The sequence below is a fragment of the Struthio camelus genome, chromosome W, assembly GCF_040807025.1.
Source record: "Struthio camelus isolate bStrCam1 chromosome W, bStrCam1.hap1, whole genome shotgun sequence".
Lineage (NCBI taxonomy): Eukaryota > Metazoa > Chordata > Aves > Struthioniformes > Struthionidae > Struthio > Struthio camelus.
Window position 1 is genome coordinate 47,004,191 of NC_090981.1, and position 19,060 is coordinate 47,023,250.

The window sequence follows — 19,060 nt, forward strand, 5'->3', positions numbered from 1 at the left end:
TTAGAAAGTCAGATTCCTTTATAGCAACTTCCAAAAAAAAAAAAAAAAAAAGCCTTGGCTTTTTTAGTTAACCTGTACTATCACCTACTAACAAAAGCAACTGCCTTCCATTTCACTTTTTTTCCCCTCTTTTTAACTGCAACGCAACTTCAGTTGCATTCTTAAACAAATGCTCAGAAGGATCAGTGATGTTTCGTCAAAAGCTGCTCTAAAACTAAGGTCAGGAAAATGCTTCAGGGAACTTATTCCTATATTACGAGCTTGCACAGAATGGTCATTTCCAAAAGCAAATAATCATTCTGAAATCAGAGGCCTCTGAAATATTTTTCAAAACATAACAACTCAGACATGTTTATAAAGTAAAAACCTTCCCAAAGCAAAATATAACTTGCATAGAAGTAAATTCTCATCTGTAATTCATTTAATAGCTTAATTTATTAAACACATTGTGTAAAATCTACATTGTTGTTTCAGGTTTCATGTTTACATATAGGAGGATTTTTTTTTTTTAAACCATGATGCGACAAAAGCTTCCCATAGCCTACCTTCCTATGGGAGATACAAACATTAAACAGTACGAGAATTCCTGGCTCATTTAACTCTCTTTTCATTGCCTTCCCTATATTTCCCTCCAGCCCTGGCACAAACCGGCTTGTATTCCAAGAGTGATTTTTTAAACAGTTGCAAGGGAAAGACTGCTGATATAAACTTCTGGAAACAGGGAGAACTCCTAGAGAGGTCTACAATACTTCACTTGACAAGAAGTTCTTACAGGAAAGGTCAATCTTTTTTTGGATATTAATTTGCAAAAATAACTTGAGTGCCACCACCTAAAAAGTGCCGATAACACATGGCGCCGTTTGTGAGAATTCAGGTACTTATGGGCTTTCTATTAGCACTAGATAGAGGTATTGTGCAAATCCTCAAATGATGCAGTTTCACCCCACTTTTCAGCTGCTGGCACTGTACAAAGGGTAAAATAGGTATTAGCTACTTTCTTTAAAGCAACAGAACTACTCAGCTACCTGCAAGCTACAGTTAATGTACATGTAAGTTTGTCATGCATCAAAAGCCAAATTTTAACAGTATGTAAAAGGGTACTATGTATTTCTTCAGCTGGATCCCGGAACTTCGACAGTTATCCTATCCATATGTAGAGGTCAGACTGCACCTTTATTCTGACAGCATTATCACACTATACCACATACTGTATATCTGCATTATCCTAAGATACAACTCTCCTCAATACTTAAACATTACCCTTTATTATACATCAACTAATTTATATTTCTGTTTTTTTGTTTTTTGTTTTTTTACAGAGAAAATGTTAGAATTATATAGCCACTCTTTATGGTATTCAAATAAATCTAGATTCCAGATTTTTACAAGGAGGATGGAATGTCCAGCTGTTTGTCCACTCTAACAGCTCTTGCGGTTCCTGTTCTAATGATATGGCACATCCTGTGAAATGAACTAGCCACCAAAAAAAAAAAGTCTCAAAACACATTAAAAATGTACACACAGTAAAAGTAATTTACATTGACAAGTAAGGAATGTTGTTTATTAAGGCTGTGCTTCAGAAAGAGGATGTTTAGGGTTAAGTAGCCTTCATCAAGGCACAGAATGGGAAGAGGTGAGCACAGCTGTCTGTAGAAGAGAAGTTATGTACAACCACTAGTGAGGTGTGCATGCATGCAAACACAATTTAAAACTGCACAGCTGGTCTTTGTAACAAAACTGAACACAGTTAAAAGGAAATACTGTGACATTTGTAATGGCCACAGTTTTACTTCATTATTAAAAACATGGCAAATATTTCCAAAACATAAAATTCACAATTTGAATAAATGAAATATTTTAAACAAAGTGCTTCACAGATCTGAACCCTGCATGGTTGTGCTGTCTGGTCTAGAAGCATTTTGTAGACATCATAGGAGCATTTCACACAAAACTGAAAATGTCATTCAGGTGAATAAGAAACAGGACATTTCCACAGACATTTCTAAAGTTTTTACGCTTTCAAGTAGTTGAGTTCTTAGGGCCACTGGGTTTTGCAACAAATGTGTGCTACAGCAGTACAGGTTCGTGGATTCCTTTAGCAGCAAGGGCCCGTTTCAAAGGGCACGCGGTCTTTTCGGATTGATCTGTTTACTGGCCTGTTCCTCCTCTTGTAGAGCTGCCCGGAAAGATTTCACTTTATCTTTAATGAAAAAGAGAGAATGAGTACTGATGTGCTTGTGCTCAACACAGATCTTGCAACTAAGCATTGATGCTCCACATCCCTGCCCTAATGCACAACAAAGAACACTCCTCCACAAAAAAAAGCTGAGGCTACAAACCTACAAGAGGACTGAGATAAGCTTAAATTCAATACTCACCATGCAAACAAGTTGCTTAGCAACTTAGTCCCTTCCTAGATGCTTCTCCTGTCTCTAGGCAGGATAGATTTAGAAACTGCACAGTTGCATTCCCAGCATGTACTTGTTCACACTTACATTCTGCTTCTAACTTACAGAGTACACAGCATACTTCCTCCTCCTTCCCAGCAGCTTCCAAAACCACCCTTAAAGGCATCCAAAATTGTGTAAAAATTAGGTGTACAGTCAGTCACTTCTATACGTTCTAAAACCCAGCAGAGTAAATTCTCTTCTCCCATATTTTACCATGAATGTAGAAAAGCAATCATGATGCAATTTTTGAAGCTATTCACTATAAATAGATAAATGTACTATTCCTAACACAAAGAGAAACCTGAGGAAGGAAGCATGGCATTCTTTCATATTTCTATTCCTCTCCTTCCTATTCCCCTGTAATAGGCCCAAGAATGAAACAAAAATGAAACCGTAAAGGAATCAGTCCCAAAACGACACAAATAGAAGCTGAAATACTCAGCGATCATTATGTGCCATGTACAGAACACAAATGTTGCTGGGCAAAAGAATCTTCGACTTAATAGTTCTTCTCTCCTGTAAAGCTGTGTATGCATCACACCAACTGTAAAGAAGCAAGGTTCTCCTAAACAGCCTTTGCCTCCAGTACCTTTTTTCAAAAGCAGTATCTAATAACTTTTAAAAATCAGGCAGTCAAACCGGTGTTTTGTCACTGCTGGTTTCTCAAATTGTCTTATTGTGAAGTGGAATCCATCATCTAGTTCATAAAAAGCAAAAGAAAGTACCTCCAGTTCTTTGCTACAGTATATGGTGGCCAGTATACACTTACAGGTTAAGCAAGCCACATCCAATTTGCTTGAAGTATTCTTGTAATCTACAGCAGATACTCCAACTGAGTATAATATAGGATTTTATCTTTTAAGGTGCTTTCTAACTTGGCTCCAACAAAAACAAAAACACACAAATCTAAACTCACAACCCTTTCAATTTTTATCAATATAGCATACGTGCTGGAGTCCAAGGAGATACGGAATATAAAATCAAAAAGGAAGACTCCATATACCCCCATTCATCTTAATGGGGTACTAAGCTGACAAACTGACTTTAGAAGACATCCTAAAGAGTTAACTTTGGGCACTAAAAATTATTTGTGTTTTGTTTTTTTTTTACCAAAGAGAGGCTGACAAAATGCAGGCAGGAAGGCTGATGAGGAAAAAGGTATGCTAATAACCTTTCTCTATTAAGAGCTCGATACAACTCTAAACACACAGACTGAAAAATGACAAGAGGTTCCCGGGCGCGTTACGGAGCGCCACACAGCAGGAACTCGGACTTGCTACTACCTGTTCCTTGTTGCTTTACTTTTTCTTTTTTTTCCTTCCTCCCTTTTTTTTTTTCTACAATCCTTTTGGCTTTTCTTTTTCCATCCTTTATTGTTTTTTAACAAAGCAAAAGAAAAAGAAAGCTGCAGGATCAAGTTTGTACTTCCTGGAGGTAAAGCAGAGGCTTTTTCTTTAAACTAGGATGAACTGAACAAACATGTGAACTTGCTCTTAGGCAGCAGAGCAACTGCTCCTTCCAGGACGTTACAGGGCAGCATAGGGGAAAATATAACCATACTCTTTTGCTAATAATGCATACAAAAGTGATTAAAATCAGTCTACCTCGAAGTTCAGTCAGAATATCAATTTTTTGCTCTAGAATTGCTTCAAGTTGGGTAGCGTAAGAATCCACATCATAGTCTACTTCTTCTGTCATCTCAAGAAGAGCTTTTTCATCTTCCAGCCATCTAATAGATTCCTAGACAAAAGTTAAAAAAACAACTAAATACATTTACAAAGGTATAAATTTCAAAACAAACAGAATTACTCCTCTTTTCAAGATGACTTTGCTTTTACTGTCTACTCACTACACTATAAGAGATTCCAATCCTAAAACAAATCCTTGTTCCTAACTCAGCAAACTAGTATGCTTTCTACCTACAAGTATTCAGCATACTCCTTTGTTTTCCACATAGTTTCTTAATTCCAATGGCTGTATCAGCCACAGGTTAACCCCAGCTATCCCACTTCTCTTCAAATTTAGAACATTAGGTAACATTTAGAATACTGAATGCAAGACTAAGAAACCCAGGGAACAGAACATTATGTCACTGTTATGTCCCGTTAGGCAGGTACTAAACTCTGAAGTTAGGTTTCAGTTTTGAGTATGGACTGGTTGCCACTGACGATGATCACAGGCTCACTACTACAGCACAGCAGCCAAGGTTATTCTGTTTATACTCAAAACTAGCTTTGAGAGAAGCTGTATAAAAGAAGACCTATTTTAAGCCCTCTCTTCTAACTCCCCACACAAGCAGAATACTGTAAAGATTAGCTAAACCAGCTCTTTCTTGGGCACCTTTGCACTCTGAATGTTACCAAAAAATAAAAACAAGAAAAAGCCACTGGTTAACCCCAGCTAAGAAAAAGAAAAAAAAAAAAGTCTTGCAGCAAATAAAAACATAAGTGGGAGCTTAAAGCTTACAGACTGATGCAAAGCTATGATCAGGAGAACAGATACTGTTAGATATGCCTTGATTTAGAAAGAGAAAGCAGCTGACAGAGTTCTGTGCGTGTTAGGCCTGAAATACTAAAATTAAGTCCTTCCCTCTGTGCTCAGTAACCGAAGTAATATTAAAAGCATAGTCCAAACCCCATGTATGTTTTTTGTCTCTCAGGACAGGTGGAGTTCACATTGGCATAGGATTCATCTCATTTAATGTAAACATATACATCTAAAAATCAAGGAAAGACAAGCATCTCTAGAGCATTATTAACCTCTTTCAAGACATTTTTGTCATGATAAGAACTTCTGCCTGCTACAGCTCATAGACTGTGTATTGGTGCAGCCCACCTTCACCCACAGAATAAACAAGCTACGCTTTGAACAAAGGGAGCTGAGCCTTGGGCACATTTCCTGCTGCTGATTGCTGTGAGGACCTGCAATCTCCAGCAGAAGGCCAGATGGACACAGACAGGCAGTAACATCAAACTCATGCAGCTTGTCTCTCCAGAGGTTGTAAGCTTTAGGACACAGCTACAGCATATGGCATATGACTTTTACACTGTTGCACATTCTACCTCAGAGCTAGTGTTTTATAATAACTAAAGCTCTACATCTGTTCTAAAATGTGCTATTTAGCACCCTACTGTATTACATAAAAACACATCCATGTTCAACTGAGTTAGATGCCTTAATTGAGGAGATGTGTGTATTCCCTACAGGTTTAATGTTCTGCTGTTCTCTTGCAGCAGACATGCCAAATGGACAGCCTGCCTGAAGACTCTAAGGTTACAAATAGAAGCAACTTGCATTTCCTTCTGAAGGCTACTAATTCATACTTATTTCTATTAGAACTTATTCTGTGAATGTGAAGGGATTCAAGGTGCTAACCAGCATTGCACTGTGTTGTCAGTAGTCCTTCTCAAGACCCTGACTAGTAGCAAGAGGAAATCTTGACTTACGTTTCTACAAAGCAAGCAAACAGGCAGTTAGAAATACTTTTGTGTCTTCCAGGGAAAGACAGTCTCTCAGAGGGAGATGAGCATACTGTCAACAGAAATGGTGTGGATGGAAACAGTACTGCTAATTGCCCGCTTTGGCATAGGAACACTGTCATAGATTAGATAGTGAAATTGAAAATTCAAGACCAATCTGAGAAAGCTCCCTGCAACTACAAAACACAGCCACTAACGCTGGTAAAGGACTAAAACAGAAAATATCTCAGTAGTAAAAGAAAAAATAGGAACTTTTCTTATTATGAATACAATCTAGTTAGAAAGTTTGTGAGACGAAAAGGAAAATTTTAGTAAATTTCTGGGATGACAAAAAATATGCTTCTCTTTCACCACTAGGACAAAGAGTGGTGGTTATGGCTCTAAACTGGTTTCTGCTTGTTTGCTACGATGAGCTTAGAAATCTCTGACTGCAGCAGAATTACCAGATGTTATCCTGTATCTTAAGAGTATGTCTCTTTCTTGGGGAAACCTGAATTCCTGGATTACAACGCAGACAATGCAGAACTCCGTCTTTTACCTGAAAGACAGCCCTGTGGTCTTCGACAACTTGCTCTTCCATTTCTACCATTTGTGACACCGCTTCATGGAAAGTAAACAACTGTGGAGAAACTTCCTCTTCCTAAAAGCAATAGTTAAGCTTGTTACACTGGAAAGAACTTTGGCTAAAGGAAATATATTGAACATGTTCCATCCCATCACAGAACATGAAAAGAAATATGTGAAAGACAGAATTTGTCAAAAACAGACTTAGAAGTTTGTATTTCCGACATGAAAATCTTCAGAAATTAGGGGAGAGGGGAATAAGATCAAAATGTTAACAAAGTTTAATTCACAGGAAAATTTTCCTGTCAGTCATCCTGGTGAATACTGAAAAACTGAATATTCTACATAAAGAAAACAAGTTAAAATAGTGGAAGAAGGAAGTCACAAGGAGAGAACAGCAGTTTCTCGTAGGCTTTAGCACCTACCGAAAACTCTTGTTCTATGTCAGGACCCTTTTGTTGTGCATAGCATAATTTTTTTTTAAAAAAAAGAGAACAGAAATTGCATTCAATACGTTTCAGGAAATCAAAATTCAATTTGTCCTTTGGAAAAGAAGTGGAATAAACATGAAGGTAAAAACAAAAAAAATGGAAAAAAATATGTAGCAGTTAATATGTGAAAAAAACGTACAACATGGTTTTACATACTGGGACAACACATAGGACTTTAGACATGAATAGTTAACAATCAAAGGGGGAAGCAGACAGTATGCTGGAATTAATGTTTTAGCAAGACAGCATGGTTCCTTACACCATGCCTTTGAATTTTTTAAAAATATATTACAGAGCTTAATCGAATTCCACATGAACAAGGAAAAAGTATGATATGGAAGGATATCTAGGTGGAAGGACTGTTCAGTGGGAAGCTCTGAGGATCACATAGTATATTCTTATAAGATAGTGCCCTAGAAGAAGGACTAGATACTAAAACGAGAAACACAGCAAACGCCATGGAGAGGTACTTCAGAAAGCAGAGAATTTTGAGAAAAATAAGTTAGTATAGTAAGAATTTTTCTTTTTTTATCTTTGATCAGCATTTCCACAAACTGGGTTTTAATTATTGTTGAATGTTAAAGGAATTAGAATCAGCAATCAGCAGTGCAGGAAAAACGTCCTTCAGAGGATGCCTCTCAGTCCCAGTTCCCCACTCATCCAGACCAGGAAGACATACTGGGAACACTGGCTCTTTCCCAGCCAGTGCACTGGGGTTTCACTTCCATGAAAATCAGGATGTGGGAAAAGAAGAATCTGTAGCCAGATTTCTAAATGCAGGGAAAGGCAAATTCACTTGAAATGGGTGCTATATGCATGGAAAATAATGTTCAAAAACACTTGTGTGTTAAATAAAAAGGAGAGGCTTCCCAGGATACTTCTATACTACCTAATAAGAGATGAAGCTATACTGGAAAAATGTAAACAAAACAATATTAGCGCCTAGAACACACACTGCATAGATATTAACGGTCTTAGTCAGCAGAGAAGGGGGAGAGAGAGAGGGGGAGAGAGAGAGAGGGGGAGAGAGAGAGAGGGGGAGAGAGAGAGAGGGGGAGAGAGAGAGAGGGGGAGAGAGAGAGAGGGGGAGAGAGAGAGAGGGGGAGAGAGAGAGAGGGGGAGAGAGAGAGAGAGAAAACATTCTCCTCTCACCCTCCAAGAAATTTTTTTTTTGTATGGGAATAAACATAATACCATAACATGAAACAGTGAAGGGTCATGCTATATTTACTTAACGATATTGCTAATGGCCTTAATGATATTGCTAATGGTCTATAAATACGCATCACTCTGGCTTGGGTCTACCATTGTATTTATCACCACCTCTTCATACGTAATGCTGTAAACCACTCACATTTTGTTCACAAAGTAGTTTGAGATCATCCCTCTGAGGAGAGCTTCCTACACCCCACTGTGTCTCTAAGTCATCGATCTGATTTGGAGCGTGGTGTATAATTGGGCGGATATCTCCTGCAGCACTAGGATCAACCGTCAGTTCCTTCACTCTATAAGCAGAAAACATTTCATTTTAAATTAGTAACATCCTGCACAAAACAGTCACAATGAAAAAAATAAAGCTCTTTGGGTTTATATGCAATTTACTTCATTTAATAAGGATGATGATGTCAGCTTCACAAATTTAATGTACTTTCTATGTCAAAAGCACTCCTAAAAAGCATGGTCCATTGAATTTCAACTGTTACAGGTGGATTAAAGCAAAAGGCAATTTTTGCTTGAAATCTTATTAGTTATTAACAATTAAGAAGGGAAAAATCCCCAAACCCTCAATGTTAACAACTCTTTAATAAGTGAACAATATCTGAAAATTTTAAGGACAAGTTCCTATACTCAGCACCCTAAACCTGGCCATCTTTCTTTTTCTGTCCACATAATTTTGCTTTAAAGAAAAAAAAAAATCAGTACCCTGCTAGCTGTCATAAGCAAATCACCTAGGAATTCTGAAGAAAATAGTAATTTTCAATCAAGTACCCTAGAGAATGAATACATCTTTTAATTAAAATAATCTCACAGTTGCAAATATCTTATTAAAATGTTAAACTATTTTCACTCTGTAAGAGTCTGAAAGACTGATAATATGATTCAGAAAAAAAAAGTTCATTTAAAAGCAAGTTTATGGAACAGACATATCAAAGTTTGAATTTATAGCAAGCATTAAAACAAATTCTTCATATTTAAAGGGAAAAAAATTTTTTAAGTAGCAGGTTTTTACCAATATGGAAACTGTATTTCGTTCATCTCTGGAATGATGAAAAGTTTCAAAAGTATGTATGTATTAAAATTCCCTTTATTTTTAATTAGGTAGCAAAAAAGACATATTCAACAGACTTGTCACAGATTTGGTCCACTAAATGTACAAAGGTGACATCACCATTTTTTTAATGTATGAAGGAAAATAGCGAGCCTGGATAAAAAGAATGGATGTTTAAGGAGGATGAACAAAAAAAATGGGAAGATGATTGCAGATCATGCAGAACCATCACCTGCCAAACAAAATAAAAACAAAGTATGTGTGACTCAAGGCAAGGGGACTAATGAAAGGTTGGTCTGTAAAATTACATAGCCAAACATAAAAATAAAGATTCCATGTATAGAATGAAGTAGACCTGGTGATTGAAGGAGAAAAGTCGTCATACTCATAGGAAGGAGAGAGATCAGAGCGACTGCCACTACCCTGTGAGAAGGGAATGTCCGAAGGACTAATTCCGAATTCCTTTACTCTGCAGCAGCAAAATACAGCAGCAAATTAAAAGAAAATGTTCTCGTAAAGACAGTTAAAATGACAACTCTTTGTTTAGTATTTGTCTTTAATAGCATAACAAAAAAACAAATTATTGTTAAATTGAAACATAAGTAAGGGAGTGTCAGCATATTTAAACCTGCAAATTTAGAGTTACAGATCACTAACAAAATTTAACAAAACCACTGCTGCTTATCTGCAGGAAACTATATTAGAAAAGTTTTCAGAGGAGTAATTCCAGATTTCATTTTGGGTAGTTAATAAAATTTGGTCTATATTTAATATTCTACTAAATTGTTCCTTCAAAACATAAACCATTACAGATGTAATACTTTAAATTATATACGGCCCAATATCTTACATTGCACACAGACCAGTGCTCAGCACCTACAAAACTCATTTTATTATGAAAATGATGTATTACTAGAAAAAGTTAAAATACTAAACAAAACACAGTGATAGGCATCTACTATGTAACAACATACAAAGCTAACACTAAGGGAAAGAAACAGTTTCAACATAACTGTATAGTATACTGGAAATAGGCATTTTTAATTTTTTTGCAAGTGGGCACCAGTAACACCTACATGTCTGAAACCCATCTTTGGCATTAGACCTATAGTCCCTTTGTAAATTTAATGAGTGTCTTTTTCTGGATTCACTTTTGCAGCACTTGTTGTATAAGAGGTAGAAAGAGCCAACCCTCCTGACAAATGCGGAATTTCCTTCTTTATGTTACTGCATGGACCTAGATGTCCCATACTCATAAGGATGGAAGTCACACAGACCAATCTCAGTTGGATAGATTTGCTATTGGCTCCCTTGATCCAGACACAAACACATCCACCTTCCAAGAGGAAGCCTGCTAGTAAGCCTATCGGTCCCGTTTGCCCAATTAGTGTCTAGCCAGAGGTCCCCAGGCAAGCAGGCGCAGACACAGTTCAGCCCTTACTGTAATTTCTCTCAGGCAAGAAAAACCAATAGCAGCCCACTAGATGGTAGCATTTTCTGGCAAAATCAGGATTTCTAATGGCTAAGATGCTTGTTTTCCTCCTTTGTTCTTTTCAGCCAAGAGGGGTGGAAACCTCTGGGTCTTGCTGGAAAACTCCAGGCAGTTCTGTCTGCAGGCACATAGGGGACCTGACCACCCCATCCCAGCAGATATTAGACTAAGGAGAATTCCAGCTGGGGAAGGCTCCTTTTACAATCACTGGAGAGAGGTCAACACTTCCAGAGAGCAGAACAAATCTCAGAGCTGATCAAATCAATCAATCTCTGGAGGTGCTAATTTCTCTACGCTGATTAAAAAGTCACTGTTTGATTAACTGACTCCTTACTTAGGTGTCTCAGGCATTTGCGTGAACCTAGGAAGTATACAATTTTGGCCACAGCAATTACAGTTTGCTAGTCCTTGGTATATAAATATACTTCATGTTATACTCGGTAGACATATATACTTGATAAATATACGTGTTATATATAGAACAGGTTGGCAACCCCATGCAATTCCAAGGGGGTGAGAAAGCACATTACAGACAGGTATCTCAGCAGACACTCCAGGAAATCATCATGAATATCAACTACTGCTATCTCGGCAGGTGCTCCAGGGAATCATCATGAATACCAACCACCTCTAATCCAAGAGGTGATGTCTCTACAGCAGCGGCAAAACTACTAAGGGCGTTTTGCACACTCCTTGCCTTCCACACTGTATCCATCTGTGGAAAATGGCTTAAAAGGAGTTTCTACTGATTCTGTTGTAATGGTTGTAAAAACTGGCAAATTAAATTAAATATGTGCCCAGATGAGTCTTTGGATCTCAATTTTATGAGCTCACTGTAAGTACACTAAAATCACTGAGGTAGCTAAAATAATTATACATCATGGAGCAACAGTAGTCCAAATTTCAGAGATCAACAGCCAGTATAGCTATAAGCAATAGTAATTCCCATACCTATTTGCGTATCTCAATGTATTTAGAGTGTTTTCACACGATGCCATTCCTGGAGAAATTGTAGCAATCTGGAGAAAACAAGCCACAAGTTAATAACTCATTTTGTAGAGATGAACGGGTAGATGAATTTATCTCCAATTTCATATGAGATCTTCTACAGATGTTCTACTACAATGACATCTCAAGAAGAGATATGTCAAGTCAAAGCTTCAGTTTAATTTTTTTAACCACACCCAAAGTATCAAGAATGGAGGGAAACTTCAGTCAATTTCCCCCATCTGACAGCCTTGGTAACATACTTTGTAAGTGCCAAACTCTAATTGAAAAAATAAGACCCCTCAAAAAGGGAAATATGCAACTCAGTAGAAAATAATTCTAATAGATCCTGGAAACAATCTTTGAAAGCTCTTCTCCATTCAAGCATACTTCATGCTGATTTAAGAGATCTACTTTGGCCACAGTCCAAAACAGTACTTACGAACATTAAAGTTAAGCATGTGTTTAAGTATTTTCCTGAACAAAGACTTTTTCTCCTGAACTGGAAATTATCTGTAAAAAATACTTGATAGGTAACTAAATATTAAACATATCTGGAGTCTATCAGTCTTTCCTTTTCCAGTTAAATAAAATCCCTGAAGATCTCACCTTCTTTTCAGCATTCAGCAAAAAAAACAACTGTGATCAGGTAACAGTGGCATCATTATTTGTCCTAGCTTCTCTCAGTAGTCCAATTTTTTCATCTGTGCTCCCTTCAGAAGAGCCATAAAGGCACTACCCAGGACAACCACCTCTATGATCCTACACACTAACATTTTTTTCTGGCTGCACAGCATCACGAGATTGAAACTGACGGAGATTAGATAATCCTGGTCTTCTGTTTCATCCTGCTGCTGACATTACTGTACAAGAGCAGAGGTAGTCATCCTGAGAAGAATTTCTCCTACTGGGGAGAAAGGAAAAATATGGGGTGGGAGGGGGTTAGAAAGTCTCAAGAGCCTGCTACCACATATACTAAGTTTAAACCTCTAATACCGGTAGGCACCAATTACTAATGAAAACAAGAAGAAATATAGATTTAAAATAATCATCTGATTGCATGTTTCTTTATAAAGATTTCAACAAAATCTACACGTTCCTAAAATCCTTCCAGAGTCACTGTTATGTGAAAGGTGCATCTCATGAATCTCTTCCATCGGTTTAATGTTCAAAGTACACGACACATGGCAACTGTCATAACATCAGGGCGGTTTTCCAACTTCTCCAAGCACATAAGGAACAGTTGCTATAGGAAAATGACATTCAGTGTGTTGTCTGCTGCATGGATACCTCCTCAAGGGCGTTAAGAACCCTGTGCACACGACTTAGTCTGTTGAATAGCAATGTCTACTAAAACACATGCCCTTGTGCCCCAACAACCCACAGACAAAACGGACAGGAGACCTGCAACCTCTCCTTGGCTCGTGTCCTAATTCAAAATTCCAAATGAGAAGGATGGAAAAAGCAGCACCACTTATGGTCAAGAGTGTCTTTAAGACCAACGCTTTCCATGCTTTTTAATCTGAATGTGCCTATATTGCTTATTAGCCAACATAGTGGGAACACTGTCCCTTTTGGGACACGGAAGTCTCCAAGTTCCAACTCCCAGCCTGGAGGACTGAGGGGTCTGAAACTGCAACCAATGCAGCAGGTCAACAGTATGGTACTATTTAAAAATAAAAAAAACTATTTTATGTAGCTACCTTGCAGATTTCAGCTGACGATACATTAGTGAAAAAAGAAAAAGATATAATTCATACTACAGTGAATTTCCAAATTTCATGGCGTGACTACCTATTACGTAATTCTTTAGAGCAACCAAAATTGTCCTTGAAACTATTTAAGGACAGGAGCTTTAGAGAAATTGCAACAGATAAGAAAATCCAAAACATGGTATTTATGCTGATTGAATGTCTCTGGAGCTTTTTAGAATGAAACAGATCCTATTCCTAACTGTCCACATGGAAGTTATTTTCAAAAATTTAATTTCTCCCTTAACCTTATTTTAATCTTACGTGCAGAGGCGAACACTCCATCCCCAAAGATGCAACTTTTAAAATTGTAACAGAAAGTCAGTCAACTATAAAAGGCAAAAAATCAGGTAAGAATTAAGTGTAGCAATTACAAAAGAATGTTTTTGACTGAAACATTCCACTTAAAAGATTTTTATGTCAGAAAGCAAGTGAAAAACACCCAAAAGATATTTTATACCAGTACACTTCAAGAATCTGTTAGAAAGTTAAATGCACAACAAGTTCTTAATACATCATTTTATATGCTTTCTGTATTGAAAAACCTATTTGCAAAATATCTTTCTAACAGCACATTAGAACACTGTATCAGAGCTTCCTACTGCTAAGGAATCCCTTTATAATAAATGTTTTCCCACTGCTAGTGGACTGCAGCATCTTAAAAGGGGTCCAATTTCAATGAATTATCTACTTGTTGAATAAACAATATTCTCTAATTGAGTAATATTTCTATGCGGCAATCTCTTTATGTTGCCTGTAATAGGCTAAAATATTTGGAGGAAACACTACCATTATCTACATGCTACCTTTTAACAGTCGTAACAGTAATGTACCTGAAAAGTTCCTCCATGCTGTAATTCACCTCTTATAAAACAGATACTATTCTAGACAATATAGCAGTGATCTCTGCAGCAAACTGTAGAAATCTGCAATGAAACTAATTATTAAACTAGTTTGCAACCTTTTTTAGAAGTTCCAAACATCACAGTTAATTAAATGGCTCTGCTGCAATTAAGCACCTGCAGGATAAATACTCTTTTAATTCAACGAAATACTACTCAGCTCTAGCAATTATAAGCCATAAAGGTTTGCCATTTTCTTGCATTGCACATTCTTCACATTTTGCCAGCATATTATATAAAACCTAAACACGAACATGCCTAAAAGCCAGGCACACCCTGACAAAGAGACAACTGTAACTACCACAATGGAAGGCCAAATAAATTGCCTTGATAAAAGGGGCAAAAGGAAGACCCAGAAGACAGATGAAGCTCCTAATAATGATCAGGATCCACCGCTCCCAGCACATGAGCGCCAGAGGGCAGAACTCCTTCCCCTCTTTCCAGGGAACCAGAGAGGACTGGAGATAAATCTCGTCGAAGGTCTCTCCTGCCCTTCCCTCAGTTCAATATATACTGCTCAGAAACCAGGCACATCTCTAGACAGGGAGCTTCTTTCTGCATCCAGCTATTGCAGGCACAAGTGCTACAAATGTGAGAACTCAATTTAAGTAATCATACAAATGTATAGTGGCCTTCTTTTCTTTCCTTCCCTCCCTCCTTTTCTTTCCATCCTTTCCTTCTTCCTGTCTTTCAACCATAACTCAGTGTAAACCGTAATTGTATGAGTCTTTTTCTCCAAATCAGTATCTTGAGAAAAAACTTCACTAACAAAATTATTGATAAAAATTGAATTTACCCACTAAAAGCAGAATACCACAAATGCTCCTATTACTGAGAAACTGCATGAAAAAAATAATAGGAAGAACGAGCCTGAAAGTAACGCCTCAAAATGAGAGGATTTTCTTATTCTTGTAAAGTGATTGTAGTCATGTGAGTGAAAAAATTAAGAATAATTCAGGCATATTTCCACTCACTTTCAGAAGGGATCTTTCTTCCTTAATTCAGTACTATATTAAATGTACAATAAAGGAAAAAAAAGCCTTATTTGGAACTAAACACCAGGATAACTTATCATGGATTATTCTTGATGGCACTCTTAAGTGCATTTAAACAACCAAGGACAACTAAGACAGTTGTGACAACTAAGAAGAGGAATAATTAAATAAAAAAGCTTCACAAAACCAGAGACATTTTATTAGAACGGGTGATGGTGAGAACTTTATAAATTATTCACATAAATTATGAATACAAGTGTTGATACTTGTATTTACAAAGAGCAATTCCAGACAGGCTAACTCTCCACATCTTTTTCAGTAGCATGGATCCATCTGCCAGAGACGCACAGTTTAGCTCTTTGATCCACAACAGCATTTGTAAAGTTTTATCTCAATGGGAAGAAAACAATCCTACATTTTCATGAGGAAACTGAAGGACCACCAACCACAGTACTAAAGGAGAATAAAAGATTAATCAAAAATGCAATTTTACCATCATTTTCAAATAAGGACTATACTTAACAGCTAAACAGAAGATTAGGCTGCCCTAACCCAGTGGTTTTCAAGCTGTGGTCTACAGACTTCTGTGGCTCCTAGACTAATTCCAAGGAATTTGTAAAAGGTAACAAACGCAAACAAGTCCAACGGATGCTGTTCGCTACAGAGATTTTGCATTTCCATAAGGAGAAATGTTAAGAAATGTACAAATAAAACCACTTGAAAACTAGCGCTTTTATAGGTCCTTTCCGCCATCTGACAGAAGAATTTCGCTTTTCAGACGGATGCAAATACACATTTATACAATACACAACTATTCATCCCATCTGTTCCAACTACTCCTCACCTTAGTAGCCTTTAGCATATTCTGGTGTCTTTGCTACCAACTCTAAATTTGCCACTGTCATTTAAAGATCATACCCTCACCAGTATACTTCCAGTTTACACAGCCTTTCCCAAAACTCTGATTCAACAGCCAAAACTCTAATATAATTAAGATATCTTTCAAAAAAAAAACCAAAAAACAAAAAACAAACAGCCCTCAAGCAGCCACTAGAACAAACAATAAGACAGGCCAATAAAAAGAATAAAAGAGGAGCAAGTTATCTGGAATGTTTCTGCTGTAAGACTTACTCCAAATACAATGTCAATCAATGGATAAACTGAAGCCTACCATGTTGCCAAGAGCAAGCAGACAATTCGAAGCCTAAGAGCCTAAATTCCTAGCCTTTTTTCTCTTTATAAATGTTACTAAAATATACATTTAACTAAGCAAACTTACCATACAGGTACGGGAGTTCTCTCCTATGAATGAATCTCTTAGCACCTGAGTAAGTTTACTTGCTCTGAATGGTGTATGAGGTTTATTTCGGCCTAAGGCTCTAATGCACTCCTGAAAAAAAAAAATGGGTTTGTAGTTATTCACCTCATTACAATGAAAAAATAAATAATACAAATGCAACCCAAATTCAGAAAATATAAGCCCTGGCTATCTTGTTGTCCTTAAGATATCGCTCAAATTTACCACTAAAACTTGGATTCAGGAAGTGTTAGGCTTCTGTATCTCATTAAGTTCAGTGCAAAACTAGGAACCCGTACGAGATTTAGTAGACCAAAAACTGTCTGAATCTCATCAAAATGTTTATGCTTATTGTATCTAACAACAACAACAACAAATTCAGTGTTGATACTAAACCTCCAGGCTAACAATAATTTCTGATTATCAGCTGCAAAAGCCTGAATGATGTACAGCCTCCACCAACAGAAGAAGCGTGGTCAGTGAGACATGTTAAAAATATCAATTAAAAGCAGTAGATTTGCTTGCTGGGTCTCCCACTGACTTTCTTTACAGCTCAGAAGAAAACACTGATGCCTAAACTTTCTAAAAGCTGCCACAGCTCAAAAATGTAGTTAGTATAGCTGCATATTCATATACTCAAAGTCAGAAGACGCTTGAAAACATAAGTCATTCCCTGTTTTAAGATATTGCTCATGTGAAAAGTAGGGATGATGCCTCCTCTTGCACTCACAAGAAGGGTATGAGGCTAAACTAATATTTGCAACTGGTTGGAGAGTTCCAGGGAGAAATACTGTACAGAAGTAAACATTATGAAATTCGTATAGAGCAGCTAAGTACAACAGTGCAAACTAAGATCATATTAATCTAAACATCACTTCTACCCACTAAGACATCTCTTGTCAGCTAAAAAAATTACTTCTTATACACAAACAAGTTTAAATTTAAATTTCTCTTTTGTTGTTGTTGTTACTGTCATATTTTGGTCATTAATTCCTGTTTCTGGCTTTGCCTTAATACTTTCTGTCCAGGCATCTCTTCTGATGTATGGTTTCCTTGGTACAGTTTTAACACAAGTCTACTTACAGAGTTTCGTCAAACTTTTTACAACTATACATCAAGAGCTGTTCAGATTAGCTTTTATTTTAGTAGGACTTTTAGTGGAGTGCTTCGGTGTTACATATATAGTTCTAAAACAGTTCAACTGCTCCTCCAGTTGCAGCCGTATCCTTGTGGCCTTTTGAAATTTCCTAGAAACAGCTTCTTTCAAGAGCCAGGCTAGGAACTACAGGCTGATAATCCAAGAAAGCACTGCAATTGTGAAACAGCATAAAACAGAACTAAAAAGGGCTCAAGAGTGAAACTGAAATGATAGAGAACAAATACAAGGGCAAGTAGGCTTAAACTCAAGGGATCATTTAAAAATTCACTAGCTGAACTTTATAGAATGGACACAGCTCAGACAAACAGAAAGACTGAAGCTTGTTGAATGTGAATTTCACATGCAAATGCTAAAAAGGACTCAAAGGTGAGCAAGGCAGTGCATTCCTTGAAATTTTTGAATTCACTGGTATGCTGCTACTATACTTACTTACGGAGAAAAGCAGACTAGACAGGAAAGGGGCAACAGATTTTCAAGAAGTGACATCACAAACTAAAAACAGTAACAAATGTATATATTTAATTACTGATATGGCAACCAACAAATTTAATTAAAATATTTTAATTTACTGTAACGATTTTTAGTTTGCTCACTTTTGAAAAATTAGAATTGTATTGTTTGCTTAAGAGGATTATAGGAGGGCGCTGCCAGCTTCTAAATTAATGGAGTTTTTAACCGTTTTTGCTCTTCATCGCAGCTCAGAAAACCAGGAATAAAACGACCACACTGCTTCCATGTAGAGACATTACAGAATTAACTTCTTATTCCAAAAATATGAAGGGGTTAAAACATTTAACATAGGGACTGTTATCAGCATGCCAATAGCAAATCTTGTGTTAGCACCAAAGACCACCCTTCAGAACATACTAACTTAATTTAAACTTGATAATTAATAACTTCAAGGATCTTGACTACAAATGGAGAAGCTGCATAATGTGTCTGGAGATAAATGAAAAATGAAGAATTGATATTTCATTAAGAAAGAGATATGTGTTATTGTACTGCTGTTTAGAACTCTGGAAGACCTCAACTTATTTTTATTTCCCCTTCCCCACATAATTAACATAATTTAGATCACAACCACCAGTATGGCAGCAGCAGAACTTTTCACTATTATCAAAAAGATAAGTTATATTAAAATTAACTATATATGTTGTATGGGTATTGTATCAAAGGCACTAGGCAGTACAAAAGCTGCAAGCAAATTAACAAAGCAAAACCAAA

General features: G+C 37.0%; 1 protein-coding gene across 5 annotated transcripts in view; it reads right to left on the bottom strand.

Annotated features, from left to right (window-relative positions):
• Nucleotides 1-416: 416 nt before the first annotated feature.
• LOC104146871 (kinesin-like protein KIF2A) overlaps nt 417-19,060 on the bottom strand; it is a 58,645-nt gene continuing 40,001 nt past the window's right edge. For 2 of the 5 annotated variants that reach the window (XM_068926246.1, XM_068926243.1), the window contains exons 15-21: nt 16,660-16,770; nt 11,697-11,764; nt 9,609-9,722; nt 8,339-8,489; nt 6,468-6,569; nt 4,055-4,190; nt 417-2,200 (exon numbers count right to left, since the gene is read on the bottom strand). In XM_068926246.1, coding sequence (XP_068782347.1) covers nt 2,115-2,200; nt 4,055-4,190; nt 6,468-6,569; nt 8,339-8,489; nt 9,609-9,722; nt 11,697-11,764; nt 16,660-16,770 — 768 coding nt within the window. In that variant the 3' untranslated portion in view covers nt 417-2,114. The remainder of the gene's footprint in view (nt 2,201-4,054; nt 4,191-6,467; nt 6,570-8,338; nt 8,490-9,608; nt 9,723-11,696; nt 11,765-16,659; nt 16,771-19,060) is intronic. The other 3 variants (XM_068926245.1, XM_068926244.1, XM_068926241.1) reach the window with 2 other exon arrangements.